Source organism: Aspergillus pseudotamarii (assembly GCF_009193445.1).
Source record: "Aspergillus pseudotamarii strain CBS 117625 unplaced genomic scaffold BDV38scaffold_3, whole genome shotgun sequence".
NCBI classification, from domain to species: Eukaryota; Fungi; Ascomycota; class Eurotiomycetes; order Eurotiales; family Aspergillaceae; genus Aspergillus; species Aspergillus pseudotamarii.
Window position 1 is genome coordinate 449,145 of NW_022475017.1, and position 17,057 is coordinate 466,201.

The 17,057-nt window shown below is 46.9% G+C and overlaps 7 protein-coding genes across 7 annotated transcripts; 1 reads left to right on the plus strand and 6 right to left on the minus strand.

The window, feature by feature from the left end:
- Positions 1-62: 62 nt before the first annotated feature.
- On the minus strand, positions 63-1,686 carry BDV38DRAFT_94833 (glycosyltransferase family 32 protein). The gene is made up of 3 exons (XM_032064171.1): positions 817-1,686; positions 521-752; positions 63-458 (listed from the first exon to the last, which is right to left on the minus strand). The coding sequence occupies exons 1-3, from the start codon at positions 1,283-1,285 to the stop codon at positions 128-130; spliced, it is 1,032 nt and encodes a 343-aa protein (XP_031918953.1). The 5' UTR covers positions 1,286-1,686; the 3' UTR covers positions 63-127.
- A 3,161-nt stretch (positions 1,687-4,847) lies between these two features.
- On the minus strand, positions 4,848-6,129 carry BDV38DRAFT_94874 (uncharacterized protein). Its single transcript, XM_032064172.1, has 2 exons — positions 5,810-6,129; positions 4,848-5,762 (listed from the first exon to the last, which is right to left on the minus strand). Exons 1-2 carry the CDS (start codon positions 6,023-6,025, stop codon positions 4,971-4,973), a joined length of 1,008 nt encoding a protein of 335 aa, XP_031918954.1. The 5' UTR covers positions 6,026-6,129; the 3' UTR covers positions 4,848-4,970.
- Positions 6,130-6,506: 377 nt separating this feature from the next.
- Positions 6,507-8,467, minus strand: BDV38DRAFT_94879 (uncharacterized protein). The gene has a single exon (XM_032064173.1). It carries the CDS (start codon positions 8,346-8,348, stop codon positions 6,867-6,869), a length of 1,482 nt encoding a protein of 493 aa, XP_031918955.1. The 5' UTR covers positions 8,349-8,467; the 3' UTR covers positions 6,507-6,866.
- A 335-nt stretch (positions 8,468-8,802) lies between these two features.
- Positions 8,803-10,862, minus strand: BDV38DRAFT_293369 (Cupredoxin; the record flags this gene model as incomplete). Its single annotated transcript, XM_032062225.1, has 2 exons — positions 8,803-9,396; positions 9,476-10,862. The coding sequence occupies 2 exons, from the start codon at positions 10,860-10,862 to the stop codon at positions 9,038-9,040; spliced, it is 1,746 nt and encodes a 581-aa protein (XP_031918956.1). The 3' UTR covers positions 8,803-9,037.
- A 101-nt stretch (positions 10,863-10,963) lies between these two features.
- On the minus strand, positions 10,964-11,498 carry BDV38DRAFT_234230 (uncharacterized protein). Its single transcript, XM_032053215.1, has one exon. It carries the CDS (start codon positions 11,368-11,370, stop codon positions 11,152-11,154), a length of 219 nt encoding a protein of 72 aa, XP_031918957.1. The 5' UTR covers positions 11,371-11,498; the 3' UTR covers positions 10,964-11,151.
- Positions 11,499-11,504: 6 nt separating this feature from the next.
- BDV38DRAFT_234231 (uncharacterized protein) lies at positions 11,505-12,211 on the plus strand. The gene has a single exon (XM_032053216.1). It carries the CDS (start codon positions 11,788-11,790, stop codon positions 11,950-11,952), a length of 165 nt encoding a protein of 54 aa, XP_031918958.1. The 5' UTR covers positions 11,505-11,787; the 3' UTR covers positions 11,953-12,211.
- A 2,830-nt stretch (positions 12,212-15,041) lies between these two features.
- On the minus strand, positions 15,042-15,950 carry BDV38DRAFT_277709 (uncharacterized protein; the record flags this gene model as incomplete). Its single annotated transcript, XM_032058545.1, has 3 exons — positions 15,042-15,321; positions 15,371-15,673; positions 15,727-15,950. The coding sequence occupies 3 exons, from the start codon at positions 15,948-15,950 to the stop codon at positions 15,042-15,044; spliced, it is 807 nt and encodes a 268-aa protein (XP_031918959.1).
- Positions 15,951-17,057: the final 1,107 nt, after the last annotated feature.

A 17,057-nucleotide genomic window follows, 5' to 3' on the forward strand; every position in this document is an offset into this window, starting at 1 on the left:
CTTTACTACGGTTCCGCAAAAGTTAACGATACGACGAAAGACTATAATTTAATTTGTATATACGCTGAAAGAAAACACAAAACCAGATTAATATATATGTATACCACCCCACCTATTCCTGCTTCACTTAAGCGATCTTTGCCATCCACTTGATTGCAAATGACGGCAAGCGACGTTCTTCGTCGTCTACCTTTGGTGAACGCCTTCGAACAATACATAGCAGTGTAACTACTGCCGCACTACCCAAGAGCAAGATGAGACCCGCAAACAAGATCCGCTGATCGAGGTCTTTGAAGAACTGAATCAACCGTGCATCATGGCCATGCCATGAAGAAGAGCCGAAATGCCGGAAAAGTGGCGTATTGACTACCCCATTGAGCATATGCATCTTGGGCTGATCGGGAGGGCCTGCAAGAATGCGGAGGTTTGTGCGATTGGACTGCAGAGTGAATATGGTCCTAGGGAAGGGAAGTCAATTAAGGTCTTTGGTTCGCTATATGGGTGTTGCGACAGCACTTACGACGCGTAGTGGCAGCCTGTACTGAACATTACGGTCGCATATGGTAACAATGGCCAGACTTGGTTGTATACCGGGAGGTTTTCAACGAGCGCATGGACATAGGGGTTGTTGGGCGCTGCAAGCATCATGCCGATTGAGAACCCAGCAGGATGCGCAGCCGGAGCTACGAACTCAAATCGACGCAACGGCTCCAGCGATCGCTTGCACGCGAGGTCGAAGTCAAGGATGGCACCTATGAATAGTCAGGGTAAACAATTTGATCGCTGGTTGCGCATGAAGGGACGTCGAGACCATACCTCCGTACTTCTGCAGTATCATGTAGCGCAATGCATCCACGCGTTGTACGTTGAATGGGTAGCGGGTCCACATTTCATAGAGATGGGGATAATTGTCTTGAACGAAGCTGTCCGCATTTTTGTCCGTCCAGAGATATGCCTCCCAGAATTCATGATGTTTCAGACATTCGGCTCTGGCATCCAGCCAATTCTTCGGCGGTGAGCTCGATCCTAGGTGGATATGATGTATCCTTCTAGGTATGTATGGTCGTATGCCTGTGGCATATGTGGAGTAGTTTGCATCGTAGTCTGCAAATGTGACGTCAAAGTCGTCGTGTTGTTGAGAGATGATCGCGTCTGCCGAGGATGCTTTCCATACGAACGGTAGCCGAAGAAGGTAATAGAGCCTGAGTAGTGAAGACGACGACAACCATAGCAGAGTCAATGCCAGAGTGCCCACCACAATCGATCTTGCCCTATTGCAAATCATACTGACCCAGTACTGCCTGCGCCAATCAATGCCTTGCTATGGAAGAGGGTGTTTTATTAGTTCGAGATTCATTGTACCACTGAACAGTCCTGTTAATACACGGCCGTCCCAGATGACATTGAGTAGACCCTTGTTTCAATTAGCCTGATTGATTGTGGCATTGGCGGCTGGCAGCATTAATACCAGACGCTGTGACCATCGAGTAATCAAAATCCCTGTTGAAAAATATTGTACCCTTTGCATCGGAACGCGTACAGGGTTCGGAATTGGGATACTGGTTCTTCTATCCATTGGACTCAGCTCCACTTTCTCACCCTACTGAGATCAAATTATAGGGGCTAGAAGCTAGTCCGCCAATATCTGGTCACGGTAACCTGACCTCCAAACGAGTTGTAAATGGTGTCAACTCGCTACATTTACCTACTAAGTACTAGTCGCAGTACTATTACTTCATGATTTCATTTTGAGAATGATTTTTTTCTGGCCCCATCTCATCAATGGCATAATACAGCCCCAATATTCTCCTCCGGCCTGTCCATCCCAAAATAGAGTGATCAGTTCGCCAGCTAATAGGTCACCCAAGGTAAAGCCTCACGAACGCCTAAGCGAACCAAGCAGATCCTGTCCCAGGTTCGCAAAAGAGAGTCTGTTAAATTTCGGGTTACAACAGCGGCACAATCCAGCTGTAACCTAAAAATGTCTCGAGTAGGGTTCAAACCATAAGCCCAAAATATGGCTGCCTAAAAGATCGGGGAGAAAATCTCTGATTATTCTATCTACGGAGCAGGAACCCTCGGACCCCGAGGCCCACCCGTACCAACTTTAAGGTGGCTGTATGGAAAGCTTAGCTTAGTCTAATTTCCAACAATGCTTTCTTCTCACTCTACTTGGCTTCTCATTGTTGCCTGGACGCACAATGCTGCGCCGTGAGCGCTAATTTCCCTCAGAGAGTAAATCGTCGGTGACCCGGCTCGGTCTACAGGAAAGCCTCCCCCGCTGACTCAAGGCACGATATTCGTATGAGAAATTTATCACCCTTGTTGTTGAGTTCTAGTGTCCCGCGTTCACCTGGCCCTGTAAAGGGTCCAAGCACTATTTCATTTCAAGTTTAGCTCGGCTAAGTTGTCTAGCCTTGCTGGTCAGTGCAAGTGCACCTTTAATATCATTCCTTACGGGATCTGAGGGGTCTGGCTTACATTACTCTTTCGGGGCTTAGAGTTGGGTATTGAGAAGTTTCTCATACATCTGAACAATTGCTTTTGTCATGTAAGCACTAAAGCGCGGACAAATCTGTGCCTTGCTGACCTACCTAGTTGAATCCACATTAGAACGGTCTTGACCCCTTTTTCATCCTGGGCCTTGGCTAGAGTATGATTGTTCCTACGTTAGTGTCCCATTGTAGTAATAGGCAGATTATGTGGCTTTGCCTAGTCGGTATTGGAGATAAACTGTATGTATAATCCTATAACGTACGGTGAGATGGCGGTCATCCTTAGTGACCCCCACTGGCTAAACATCATTCTCGAGTATGAGATAAGCGAGCACTACGTAGATGATGGAATAAAAGTAGAATAGCGGGTTAGAGGACCAGGAAGATGCAGAAAGCCAACTGTGCTTGGCCGCAATCCTGTCCTCGTAAGAGGTCCCCCAAAATACATAGATCTAGAACGAGGGCCGCATATCGCCATGCAGACATGCTATCTACTATCTTTCGGTCCTTTAATTTCATAAACCTCTGTATAGGTGTCGTTTGATTAAAAGCGGTATCTAGGGCGTGTCGGTTTTCTGCACAACTGCTGTTCCACTGCAGCGAGTTTCCCAATGGCAACATAACAGACACAACATTGAACGCACCGTTGTCATTTGACATACCCTAGTGTTTCACCATAAAAAGATTCCTTGATCCATCATTTCAATGTAAGATGATATATGCTGTCCATAAGGCATCTGGTTTCATTACGATAACAGATGGTCTTATTGGTTTGACTATCTCTGCAAAAGGGGCCTTCTAGGACACGGCTCCAAAATTAGGCACTGATAAATAACGCTTGTCGAGTGTTCCACATGGGGTTTGGGGGCTTTTAGACGGTTCATTGATCATGCACTGCGTTTGAGCATTCATTGCGCTGTAGTATAGTTTGCCTAAAGTTGTCACAAGTCTCCATACCGAACTGTGTGGCGTCGCCCTAATAACGACTATATTTATCATGGTCCTCAGGGGAGGCGATCAAGTATACTTCAGGAACTGGGCCCTTACGTCTGACGTGTACGAGAAAACAATGCAGTAGAGGAAACACTGTTGCCTGAAGCGACGGTGCCAACCTAGCAATTCTCCTCCAAGTCAAGCAGTTCAACTGATACCCACTATTTACTACACTATTTGCTTTTCGATCGTGACAGAAGGATTGTGAGCCGTTCGACTCCAGGATAAAGTGGATTTAGCACTGTTATTGAAATCTAGTTGTATCCCCAAAACGGCTGTAAGATCCTATCATAAATCATGATGAAGCTTCTGCTGGTTTGAACGGAGTATGCTTGGTCTACCTGTTTCTGGGGTGGTGTTTCAGCGAGCCAGGGACTCTGTAATCATAAACTACGAGGATCAGTAGTCCCTGCCAACAGAAAGGTGCAACAGAGGACTCATAGCCGCGAGTCAACTACGATTCTTTGTGAAACTCTATGTACGGTGTCAGTATAGGATTCAAACTGTGAATGACGTGGCCGTCTTCACTTCCAGCCCTCAGTTGATCCTCTAGTGACCCCATATCCACTTCTAGGAGCGCCGCCGTGCAAAACATGGATCACTGCACGCTTGCGTATTCACTCTATCCAGGCAGCGACGTTTCCTTCACCAATGTCAGACGAGTCAGTTCGCCGCGGAGAAATAGCCTGTGCCAGATACGAAACTTTAAGGCCTACCCACAACCAACGAGGAGACACTATTCTCACCTGCGAGTAGGTGACGGCCACCACTCATCCGTGGTTATATGGGATCATATGTTCCAGAATATCTAGCAGGTAACATGATTTAACTGGAATGACGGGGAGCAATATTGATTTATAGCTAATAGTTTGTGCATGTCTGAAATGACGAAAGGAGGTACTCCGTAACGTGGATCAATTTCCCATCTAGCTTATTGTACATTAGGTTGTAGAGAATTTCATTCCTTACCTTAATAGCCGCGTCAGTCACTAACCCTCGTCGCTCTCCTTTATGGACAGTAAAATTGTTAGATGTGCTACATTGGTACGGTGTCTTTTCTCAAATGCGCGGTTAATACTCATTATGGATTCACTTTACTTCTGCCGAATTCAGAAGCTCATCGAGTCAGGAGCCTTTCTAGGGAAATGGTCCGCTACCCATATTCATGGTGCTCTCGAGTATAATATGTCGTCCACGTGCGAAACTCGGTTTACTACTCTATTTCGAGATTTCTGAAAACGGTTGCCTATCTGCATCGCTACGGGATGGGATCTTTGCACACCGGGGCTTTTGCCCTTATATGAAACCAGAAGTAGCGAGTTTGCTCCAGCCGACTCAATGGTAGATTGATCACGCATAGAGGAGAATAGCAAGAGTGTAAAAACCAAAACCATAATTCGTCGATAAAGTTATACCCAAAAAAAGATGTACATAGGAAAATAATAACTTCAAAATCCCAAATACACCCCAAACAACACCCAATTACGACTTCTCGACGGTAGTTTCCCCTTCATTCCGAGCACCGGAACTTTCCCGACCCCTTTCACACCTCTTCCCACAAGACCAGTACGCAGCAGACTTGCGCACCATAACTCCAATAAGGCAAATGGCACCACCCGCCATTACACCAAGTAAGAACGGGAGAATAGCCGGGTAAAAGACACGCAGGATATCCACTATAGGCACCCTGCTGTGTCCGTGGCTACTGGGTGGATATGGGTACCGGTCGGAACAATGCGACTTACAAGGCCGCGACTTGAACGCCGAAGTGAATGACCCGTAACTCTTCTCGCCGAACCTCCGGCCAGAATCGAGCCATTTGTGAACCTGGGACTCGGACTCGGACTCGGATATATGGCTCCGACCGGCGTGCTTCGTCGATGGTGATGGTTCCGAAGGTGTTGAGTGTCGGGGTCCAGGGGTGTTATTGCCTTGGCATTTTGAGTCTTTGGGACTAGGGTTTACCGTGATCATTGTGATCCGTAGTGTATCATGAGTATCGCGGGAAAGTCCGACGGACAGCATATTGGCATCTGTTGCATGTCCGGACTCGTCGAACAGGTTGAGATCCAGGCGGAACTGGTCGGTTATTGGACCTGTTTGGAATCGCTGGACGGGGAGTATGTTCATCCCATACCGCAGAGTGAGGGTGACGGGATCAGCGTTCTGTGATTTCGAGTGTATCGTAGCAGTCAAGCGCATTGGGAGCCGAGCTGGGAGAATAGTGTTGTTGTTCACCAGTAGTGAGTCGTTCTCGGTGGAGAAGGTCAATGCCTATGATGTTAATCTTGGTGTGAGCTTTAGTCATCGGAAGCACTTACGAGGTAGTCGTGTGAGCTGAACCTTTCAGTAGGGCGGCTTCCACAGATTGACGACGTGTGGCATGGAAGATGGATCTCATGGCCGGATGCAATTGGGAAAGGCGAGCGAGATTCATCATAATTCGAGTTTGGAGTGGCATCGGCTGAGCTGGGTGGCGAAGTAGCAACGCAGCCGATGAGCCAGACACAGGCCACGGAGGAAGTAATAAAACGCATATTGAAGAGGAGTCAAGCGTTGGTTATCGGTTGTTGTAGTGATAATAATCGTAGTAATCACTTTTGTGACGGTTGGCCCGGTTTCGGTACCATATCAACGGGTTGTAAAGTCGAATTGTAAATGATTGAGACCCAAGTAGGGTATGTAGCAGTCATGTACCCTGCACGTGCTCAGAGAGTTGGATGCGCACCAACGGCCGAGAGATACGATGAAGAGACTTCTAACGGTGACTAGTACCAGCATACTCTGCTGCCTATACCCACACAACACGGCATTGTCGGGATCCTCGGGTTCCGTCCACACTCGCAGAAGATATTATATCCTCACTTACCGCAAGACACATTTTTCGAAGAATCTTAGATTCATTCGTCCATTGTTATACCTGTAGATATGTTGCTTATTGGTGACTTTAATATTCTCCGTTTTGCGATCAAGTGAAAACCAATACTTGATTAATCTTCCGTTTACAGTGCAGTTGTGGGCTGATTGAAGCAGATACTAGTGGGTCATGCTTATAATAAACAAGCTTTGGTCGGAATCGCACAGTCCTTCTCTCAGCCGGTGAGGGATTTAGGACAGCAGATCAAGGTGTAGCTAGTTACATCAACCTTGGTAGGCAACCATGTTTCTGTATCGGGACTTGGAATGATCGGCATCATCTCGATAAATATAATGTCCGAACTAAACTCTAACATACACCCCAAAGCTAGTGAGCAAATTGCTGGGGCTAAATGCAAGTGATACCCGTTGAGTTGGAGGCCAACCGAATGGTCATAGGGCTTCGCTAGATGTAAAATCGAGGATATACTATCTGAAAAGCAAAGTTCGTTAAGCCGATTTCTATTCTACCTGACTAGAGTCGTAATGTTGTCCCTCGGTACTAAAGCGATCTCGAAGAGAGTGAAGTGAATGAAACTCTCGTGTGTTGGACTTCTCCTCTCTCAAATTCTCCAACCGTTCGATTTCTTTTTTCAGCTCTTGGATATCATGCTCAATCTCATGGCGGGGGGCCACCCAGTACTTCAACTTGTAGATCGCAGCAGAGATGCACAATAGCGCAATGGACACTAGAGGCGACCACTGGCCAACCTGTTGGGGTGTCTCTTGGGACGGCCCATCATGATGGATGTAGTATTCAATCCAAGCCACGAACGCAATAACGGTGAGTGGACTGACAACAATGCTGAATACGATGGCACAGATAATTATGACATCAAAGGTCAACTTTGCCCACAAGCCCATCACGCGTAGAGTGAAAAATCGCGATGCGCGTTTCCATAATGGTAATTTCGTTTGCGACTTCTCCACCATACTTTCTCGATGGTCTCTTGATGTATGAACTGCGGCGTGAAAGTCTTCTTTCAAGCCTCTGATGATGTTCTTTTTTTCCTTCCAGATCTCCCATACTCGCGACGAAGGGACCCGAGAATGGTACGGTAATACCCTGATCATCATCAACAGGACATTCAGGATCATGCTGAGTGCGACCAGACTGTAGATATATCGCTGAGAGTAGATAACTTTGCCCCAGAATCGATGGCGCCTCGTGAATCGATTGCCCCCTGATGCTACGGTTGCCTGTAGCGAAGTTTGCTGACGTAGCACCTGGGTGGTGTTGAAACATGGATAGAAACAGACATCATTCAGCTGAAGCAACAACGAGGCATTGCTGAAGATGCTCCATACACTGCTATTCCAAGTCGATGTGAGCTGCCATGACTCCCATCCATCACTTGATACGGGCGATGTCGGAGGCAGCTGTGGAAGGCAGAATGCGTACTGAATTGGGGTTTTCTTCAGTCTGGGCCAGTAGACCAGGGAGCATATTGATCCTGCGAACATAAGAACGTTCCACAGCGTGAATATAATAGAACTTATCCGTTCTTTAGCGAATACACGGGACCAGCATTGGAGTGGTAGGAACACAAGATAAGCAGTCACCACAATAGAAAGCACTGCGTCTGCATCTAGTTCTATAGCTGCGGGACTGATGTCAATTTCGTTCGTCTCAGTGACCAGCGCTGGAAAGTCATCCCATAGGCTGGTATTATCAGGAATCTGCGGGATAGAGACTGTTTGTGGGGTGCGATGCTTTGTGGAGCTGGAGACCAAGATGAACGCTTGAATCGCAGCTGTCCCCGCATATGTAGCTGCGGCACCGAGAAAAACATCTGCCAGCCAGCCAGTCCAGCGTGTGACACATACTGCCAGGAGCAAAGCGTAGAAAAGATATCGTGGACACGAGTCATAGCTCGTGCTAATGGGGTAGGTACACAGCACCTCTTCGACGACGAAGAGTGGCGACCGGTCTGTCGCGTTCATCTTTGCTGGTGACCTTTCGAGGGCTATAACATGCCTGTCTTGTTTTCTCTTCTTGGCTCTTTTTATCTTTGAAGCTCTTTTCCTCAGTGATGGTCTGTGGCTAGAGAAACAGGTTCAGGGGGATTGTCGTCCACTATCGAAATAATTTCGTGGGCGGTCTGCAGAATTGAGCGAAAGTTTATCTACTTCTGGCTATGATGACCGAATTCGGCAATTCAACCGCGGGAGATCGACGCCGCTATTTGGGACTAGCGCCAACGCCCAACGTGGCGGTGGCTTGATCCTCACGCTTCACACAGCCACAAACCCTTTTTCTGGCCCAACTTCTCTCCTTTTCGCCTGCTACTACAGAGTACATACGGAGTACTCCGTCCAATTGTGGGTTTTAATACTTTGTCTCTATATATATATATGTGTGTGACGTCATTTAACTTGGCAAGTGGCCTCTTAGCTAGTTCGCCATTGCACTCGACAATGTGGACCTAGTGGCGAAATATATATCCGAGAACCTGACTCGATTATAGACTAACGTTGCAGAGTAACGTGCCATAAAGTGTACATACAACAGGCAAAATCACGATGGATAAGACTTGCAGGATAGTAAGATGAGTTTACCAAAAAATGATGAGACATCTCACCGCTTCCCGTTAGGGTTGCGCTGAAATGCCCAATGTGGTACACAGTCATTATCACATTCCAGACTCGTACGGCCCGTTAGTCCCTCTATACTGCACTCCATAAGGATTGACAGAGGCATAATTGTCCCATGCCTCGCAGGTTTCTCTCAGGAGCTCCGGATCCAGGAATTTCCAGAACTCGTTTTGCCGCTCAATAATCTGCTGCACGAAGCCTGCAGATGAGTGAAAGCCCATATGGCAATGTAGAAGCCACGCCCCCGGATTATCGGTCGGAAACGCTATCACCAAATACCCTCCGTTACTCTGGGCCGGCAGTAAGGCGACATCCCGTCTTGGAGGGTTATGAGTTTGCAAGGGGATACTTTTGGAGAAGGGCCCGACACCTTGGGCGAGAATATAGAAGTCGTGGCCTGTCAAGTAGCGGTGATTATTAGTTCTTTCAACGAAACCTAGAATGCAAGACGGATGCCAAAGAAAGGTAGACTCTACCATGAAGATGGATTGGATGTGTGACTCCCTGGTTAGTGGTTATGATGAAGATAACCCATTGGTTTGCTTCGGGAAGCTCAATAGCTCCTCGGTCAGGGATTGTGCTGTTTATGCCGGGAGTTGGGGAATGTTGCAGGGTCGGGTCACTCCAAGAAACGTTGAAGGCCCGTCCACCAATGATCCATAGGTATATGCCAGAGCTTCCGACGGCAGTGGGAGCGACTGCATCGTTAATGCTGGTTGCGTTGGAGATTCTGGCATCCAGGGCGACCCAGGGGACAAGATCTGACATTGGTCTGTCTAGACATTGAGTGTCATCTCCATAATCCCATTTAACGGTCATTGGCTCTCCGTCATATTCTGCCCCTCGATAATGAACAATGCCTTTGATGTTGTCACCGGTCGGGATATTAGAACAAGCTGATTGAGGAACGGACCTGATCCAGTAGTTATCCACGGGTTGGTCTGCCTGGACGATAATATCGTAGCGCTGACCCATTGCGATCGCAATGTTGTTGGTAGTGAATGGGATGATTGGCACAAAATCACTGGCGATAATCGTTAGGTTGTGGTCGTCTATTGAGAATTGGAAATGAGCGTGCATGGCGGCATTTACAAGGCGAATCCTATACCTCTGCCCGGGGACGAACTCTGTCTTGAACCTTTGGCCAACTGTATCACCATCACCATTGACCCAAACGTTGGTCATATTAATAAGACCAGTATCTATGACTGGTGTAGCAGGGTTTCTGATCTGGCCCATATACATTTCATTGAACGTGCGATGCGGCCAGTCATTGAGAAATAGCACACCAAGGTCTTCGTTGTACTCAGCTGTTGCAGGGCCATGAATCACAATACCACCAAACACTCCCTCCCATGACTGAAGAGAAAAATGGGAGTGATAGAAGCTTGTTCCATACTGCTCGGCTCTCCAGATATAGGTATAACTCGTTCCCGGGGCAATTGGACACTGGGTAACCGAGACTGTGCCGTCCATTTGGTTATTAAGAAACTGTCGCACCCCATGAAAATGGATGCTGGTGCCATTGTTTTCCAGGCTGTTTCGTACATGAGCCTTGATGGTGTCTCCCCAGTCTGCCTCGATGGTGGGGCCTGGATACTGGCCATTGACGAGCATCATGGGCCTATCGACGCCATCTGGGGCTGCTGTGACATTGGTGATATCAAACCAGTACTCTCTTACGACTCCTGTGGCCGGGGATTTGGAATAGTAGTTGGTGTTGATGTTAAACTTCTCGTTATCTGAAATTCCCCGGGATAGGAGACCTGCCCCAGATGAGAAGGGGCCTCGAAACAGTGGACCGGTGTGCTGAATACTCGCGGCAAGCATGACGAAGATGAGTGAGAGAAGTAAGCTTGTCATGCTATAAGTGAAAACTCAAGCCAAGTCGAACTTTCGTACGAGTGTGATTTGTCTGTTGAGTTGACCTGCCTTAGCTGATGAAACGCATTTTATATGTTTAGGATTGGTGCAGAGGCCGCTCTTACGGCAATTGACGCCGCACCACCCCTACTCCTTGCTATACCCCTTGAGCCCCCTTAGTTGCAATGCCAACATGACATTGGAGTGCCTGCAGCAGCTCTGCAAGATCACTGTGACCCATCACAGGGCATTCCCTTGCCGAGTAGGCAAAGAAGCACTCAATACTAAGCTATAACTGGCTCTGAAGAATCAAGATGGCTGATTCTTCGAAGTCCAATCGGGTGATATTACGTGCGTTGCTCGCCATTGTCAACGGACAATGACAAATTAGCACATTGAGGGTTACTATTAGCAACCTATATTGCTGCGCCCTGATGACCGAAGGCGGCGTCGAGACCACACCACATGATACAAATATAGACCATTCAGCTGTTGGAGGGGCACACATTGTAGATATCAAGCCTCTATCAGATATACCAGGAAGTGTGGGCGGCGCCAGCCCCCAAAAACCTTACATTCCTGCCCATGAGCTTGTTACGGGGCTTAAAGATAATTATGAATGATGTGGTAGAGACCTGAGATAGCAGGGATACATACATGATGAACCTGAACGCAGGAGAATGCCAAGTGGTTAATACGGAGGGTATTGTGCTATTACATCAGTGTGATTAAGCTTCACCGAATGTCACATGTAATACGGTGGCACAGACATTTATATGCTGGCCGGACACGATTACTCAAGGGAACCTGTTTCACAGCTAGAAGACCGTGCGTATAAGCCTTGCTGATGATATCTATAGTTTAGCAGTCCATTCGCTGAAACATGGCTGCTTATTGAGTGATCAAATATGTCAGGAACGGCAACATGAAAGATCCTATAGGTTCCGAGAAGACAAGCAATACCGCACTCTTTGCAGCCATTCCCGCCAATACTCCCCCAGGCCAGCTGACTGCTCCTCCACAGCGAGAGAACAAGCCGTATCCTGCCAAGCCCTACATGAATAGTGACGCACGTGTAACCACCGGATAATACATTAGGAAGGTGAAAGTAGTGGGATGATGGCTCGGGAGCGTTCCTTAATCTGAACGGGACACAGTTGCGTTGTCTGAATAGTATGCAATCGGCATTGAGACTGTCAACTGCCAAGGAGCATATACGAGTCTGTACAACACAATCACTTCCGTGTATCGCAGGGAACAAGGCCAGCCTCACCCAGAAAGAGCTTAAATCAGATCGAAAAAGCTAATTAGATATGATAAACTATGTCATAAATAGTCTCATATTGTTCAGGAGAACCCTCCTGCTCCCGCCATATCCAGGATTTCCTTGTAATGGCCGTTGCCCGAAAGTCCCCTACATGGAGATCCATCCCTTGAGATCAGAACACTGCCGACATTATTGATTGGCGTACTGCCACCAGCGGTCTTGGACGTCCGTCTCATCCCCCGTGGCAGTTTGTTCATACTGCACATTCCAGTCTGATACCCTACCTGACCTCTGCTGATGGTCGACCACCCGCTGGTTCCAAGCAAAATTTAAATGTGTCGCCTCCACACCTCCCTGGAAAGTTGACCGAGGGACTCAATGCCCCGGTAAATACTATGGGATGGCGAGCATCGTTCGTAGTATTAGTATGTCTTATGCCCACCAAGAGATTAGGAAGTCGATCTTGCACTATCGCGCTAGCGCCAAGACCGTTGGGTGCCATTTTGAATAATACTGGCTTGGACGCAGAGTGTCTTTGTGGCACAGTTAGCGCGTGCTTACTATGTACATAAAGGCCCACTTTTACCATTCTACTTACTGCAGTTCGCTACCGCATCCTGCATATTCTCAATCAATGCCTTGTAGTTGAAAAAAGTAACACATGAACAAAGCATAGTTGACTCTCAAGAAATAGAAGCTCTGCCTGCTGTTTAAGATCATGTTAAGTTCGTCACGAGAGAATGCATTCTTAATTGTATGAGGCAGGTTCCCTCGGTTATGGAAGCTCTTTAGCCAGAGTACATCAAAGTTGTATCTAACCTGCGCTTGTTGAATCGACGCTTGTACTGTATTGTCTGTTCGGTCTGTTTTGCTCTGCCTTTTTGCAACGCGTGGGTCGGCGGCGAGTACCCCAAGACGTTCCTCAAGGGTCCCTTGTGCCTCCCCATATAGGACCAGAGAGATAGTCATTATGTGCCTACGTTGACCACAACTATCGCTCAGATAAAGCTAAGCTTGGTATGGCACATTTGTCGTTTGTGTCCCTAAAATTAGTAGTTTCTTAAGTGGGGAGGATAGGTCTCCGCACAACGTCCAAAGGGTTTGCCAGTCATACTAGCCGATGACTAAGAATTAGAGCTCTTAAACAAAGCCTCTCTAATATTGGGGCTTTGGTATGGACTGGAGTGGCGAGCCTACACGTGTAGATCGCTGAACGTATGTGGAGGCGAGATCGAACGTATTGCGGTAGTGGGCCTGACTCTGAAGTTCCCATCTCTAATACCGCCCCTAATTTATGGGCCCCTTGGGGCACCTAGGAGGCATCTCATCATTTTGTCAAGTTGCCGAATACGTTTAGGTGATCCAGAGTGATACAACTTGTTTGTGACTCCCATAGCGAAGAGCAGCTTGTGAGTGGCGTCAAATAGACATTTCATTAGTTACTATACTATACATGTTATAATATGATGGTAGAGTACGGTTGACGTTCTAAATGCTGCACATGGAGCCTGCATATCAGGTAGGTCTGCAGCTGATACGCTGATCGTGGTGGCTGGATCCAAAAATAAAACAACATGATCGGGTTTGGTGCATGAAAACAACGTGTAAGCTAAATCAGGATGTGCACGAAAAGTGCGTGGCACCCCTGCGAAGGTAGGCCATTCGAACTTTAGGGGGCGATATGCAAAGCCAAGAATAGCGACGGTGTATTGGTATTTCGGTTAAAGGCAGACATCGTGTGTGCTGGATAGAGTATTGCCAACTGTAACAGGGTTTAGGGAATATACGAGCATCCCCAGAATGGTTGAATGGTTTGGTGTAAGTGCTAGTGGCAACTTTAAACAGGTATACAATCCCACTGCACTCAGTAAGTGTATTCATGTTAAGAAGAAGTCGTAATAGACAAAATTCCAGGTGTATGACGAGATCCACAGGGTCAAAGCTACAACCAGAAAGAAAAGCATGACTGGTGTCGAATACCACAGCTATAGTCATACGAGACTCACATAGCCCTTTATCGGGTGGGAATCTCTTCTCCAGTTATACACCCTTCATCCAAGAACCAGTGTTTTCACAAACCTGGTTCCCATTCCCCTGAACCGGTTGGTTGCTCAAGAGGGCCAGCAATATAGCTGAACATAGAAATATTAGAAAGATGTAAGCATAATACGAAATGGATCGCGGACTAACGCCTATTCTATACTATTATCCCAGCAGGGGCCTCTTGGCGGTACGGACTATCGACCTCTTCGCAGACAAAGAGTATTTTACTATGGGGAACAAGTAATCCATATGTTTGTTGGTTCTCCATTTCAAAAGCGTACTCTTTGGCTCTAGCGGTAAGACGCGATTGAGAAGGTGAGGGATCAACAAAGGCCACAGGATTGAGCATAAGGGAGGGAAGGATAAAGATTTGAGATGCCGTTTCAGCAGTAAGACTGATGGCAAGGCTGAACAATGATGGCAAATAATGATGGTGACGCGGGAACATTAGTTTATGTCCTTAAGAGAGAGCCATGTTAGGTGATCATATAACGGGTGAATTGCGGAGGATGATCCATTTTTATCTTGATATTACGTAGTATAAGTAGTCTATTTCACCTACAAGCAGGCGACAATCTCATGCATAGCAATATTGAGATGCAAAGTAATGAATGGATCTATGGTGGAGGTTATCCAGTATGAGATGGTATGGCGAACTCTTTCCACCTTGTCAAATTCAAAATCATCATAGAAGGCCTTCATTTTCGATGTTTATGCCAAGAACCGCAAAAGTAAAAACAGACCACAGTAAAGAAGCATGAAGCCTGGACAAAAGGATATGGGCAGTGTCTGGCTCTGGAGGGATAATCCCCTAGCTATTATTCTGCAGCTGAACACTCCTCGACCGGTAGGTCCCACATCCTTGCAAATCAAAAAGTCCATCTTCTCATGTCGGAGTCCTTCTCGGTTTCCACCCACCAGCGATACCCATCAGGCGCCTTTGCTAGGCCCCAAACGATCCATAGGACATTAAACCATTCGGTATGAGGCTCGGTCGGATAGGCTGTCATGAAATTGTAAATGGTACTTGTGTTGTCAGCCTTGGAGCGAGTCAAAAAAGGAAGGGATACCGACATCTTGCACGCGGAACTATCCCAGAATAAGCTCGAGACATCTCCGTAAGGTCGATACCCCTTGGCAACACATTCCCTTGAACTGGTTAATAGATCTCCGTCATGTATGGAAAATAGTCACTTACTCCCATGCAGCTTTGAAGGCCTGCCGAATTCTATCACGCTCCCGGCGCCCTAGACCCCAGAACCCAGGAGAGTCTAACTGTTCACCTGGTGCCTTTTCGATAAGAAGATAGAGAATAGATCCGCCTGGAAGCATGCCTGTGTGGTCCTGGGATTCTCTTTTCATATTTAATAGACGTGGGGCGGATCTGCATTCCCTTGTCTGGAGGGTACCATAAGCATCTAGCATAAGCTGTCCATAGGATGGAAGGCTGCCGGATGCCTGGCCGGTGAAGCTATCGGGTTTCGCGCCTGCATGCGGAATTCTCAAAACTTGTGAGCAAAGGGCCAAGTTGGATGGTGGACGGGATGGTCATACTGCATGGCAATCCTCATGATAGCCGATTCAGCTATAGAATGTACATTTTGACATCTGAAGGTTCCGTAAGCGCCACTGATAGCATCTGGGAAATGCTTCATCTCGCCTGCACTGAACTGGTCGTTCTTATCGCGCAACTTTCCAGTCAGGCGCCAACTAGTGTTGGGGCCGGTAAAGGAAATGACTTTTCCAAGCCAGCTCTCATCAAAAAACTCTGTCTCCATTTTGGGGTGGTATAAGGGCAAGGGAGGCGGGTAACTGTGAACAGTGAGACTAGGAGATAAGTGGAGAAGAGAGAAAGGGAGGAGAGGGGAAGAGAAAAGAAGTTGACTGGTTAAAGTTACATCATTCTTATTGCACAGTTAATGTTCTTTTCCTTAGCCTCACCATGGACCAGTTCTCTTTGTTACAGAGGATCTGGACCAGTAAATAAAGAGACCGAGCTTTCTTTTGTCAACCGATATAAACGTAACCCGATTCACTGTTTACCTTAGTGCAGCTTTTGAGTGAAATCAACAATGAGTGGCTTTCTAGGGAGAAAGGGAGAGAGAAAAAGAGAAAAGCCCAAATATTCCTGCTGGATTAGTTTCATAAGTTTGGATTGCAGTAGTGCTCTATGATACTCAAACTGGCTTAGACGTTATAAATAGGACCTATTCATCGTTATATGATGCATTCACTCCAATGGCATGGCTTCCCTTCACACATAACCTGGGGCTCCTTTTCTCCTCAGACGGTTTCTTCCATCTGAAACAGAATGTCAAGTCCTTAGGTCTCCATAATCAGCATTTCAAGACTCTTCAAACCCCTCCAGATTGAAATATTAGTATCACTGGAGATATCCTCCTTCCTTTCCCTCGTCTGCGCCATGGTAAATTATATCCCTTGTCAACAATCTGTCGCGAAGGATACAATTCAAACAACTCCAGACCCCGTTACTAGCGTTTTACACTTAAGCCATGTACTTATTTAGCAGCGCTCTACTCTTTAAATTTACTATTGTATACCTAGTATATCAAGATTCATAATTAAAGATAGATCTTAAAGGTAAGGAACTTATAGTACTGGTAGTAATCAGGGTATAGTAATCACTGTACTTAAATTTAGTACACAGTAATAGTACTGACGGTAGTGTCTAAGCTTAGGTATCCCAAGGTTCACAGTAAGCGTGAGAATCTAAGTTTAGGGGCCGAAGTACCAAAAGATAAAAGTTGTCAGGAGCAGTAACTAACGGGACCAGATTAGTAATCTTATACAGAGTCACTACATTGCCCGGAAGCTTGATTTAATCCGCTGTAGTAACTAAGCGCTAAAGTTTAACTCACTAGTAG

Excerpts from the sequence above, each read along its gene's own strand:
- BDV38DRAFT_234231 (XM_032053216.1), top strand. The coding sequence starts at position 11,788 with ATGAAAGATCCTATAGGTTCCGAGAAGACAAGCAATACCGCACTCTTT.
- BDV38DRAFT_94879 (XM_032064173.1), bottom strand. The coding sequence starts at position 8,348 with ATGAACGCGACAGACCGGTCGCCACTCTTCGTCGTCGAAGAGGTGCTG.
- BDV38DRAFT_94874 (XM_032064172.1), bottom strand. The coding sequence starts at position 6,025 with ATGCGTTTTATTACTTCCTCCGTGGCCTGTGTCTGGCTCATCGGCTGC. Across the intron at positions 5,763-5,809 it reads TCAGCTCACACGACTACCTC|GCATTGACCTTCTCCACCGA; the intron begins GTAAGTGCTTCC and ends TTAACATCATAG.
- BDV38DRAFT_234230 (XM_032053215.1), bottom strand. The coding sequence starts at position 11,370 with ATGTGTGCCCCTCCAACAGCTGAATGGTCTATATTTGTATCATGTGGT.
- BDV38DRAFT_94833 (XM_032064171.1), bottom strand. The coding sequence starts at position 1,285 with ATGATTTGCAATAGGGCAAGATCGATTGTGGTGGGCACTCTGGCATTG. Across the intron at positions 753-816 it reads GATACTGCAGAAGTACGGAG|GTGCCATCCTTGACTTCGAC; the intron begins GTATGGTCTCGA and ends GACTATTCATAG. Across the intron at positions 459-520 it reads ACAGGCTGCCACTACGCGTC|GACCATATTCACTCTGCAGT; the intron begins GTAAGTGCTGTC and ends TCCCTTCCCTAG.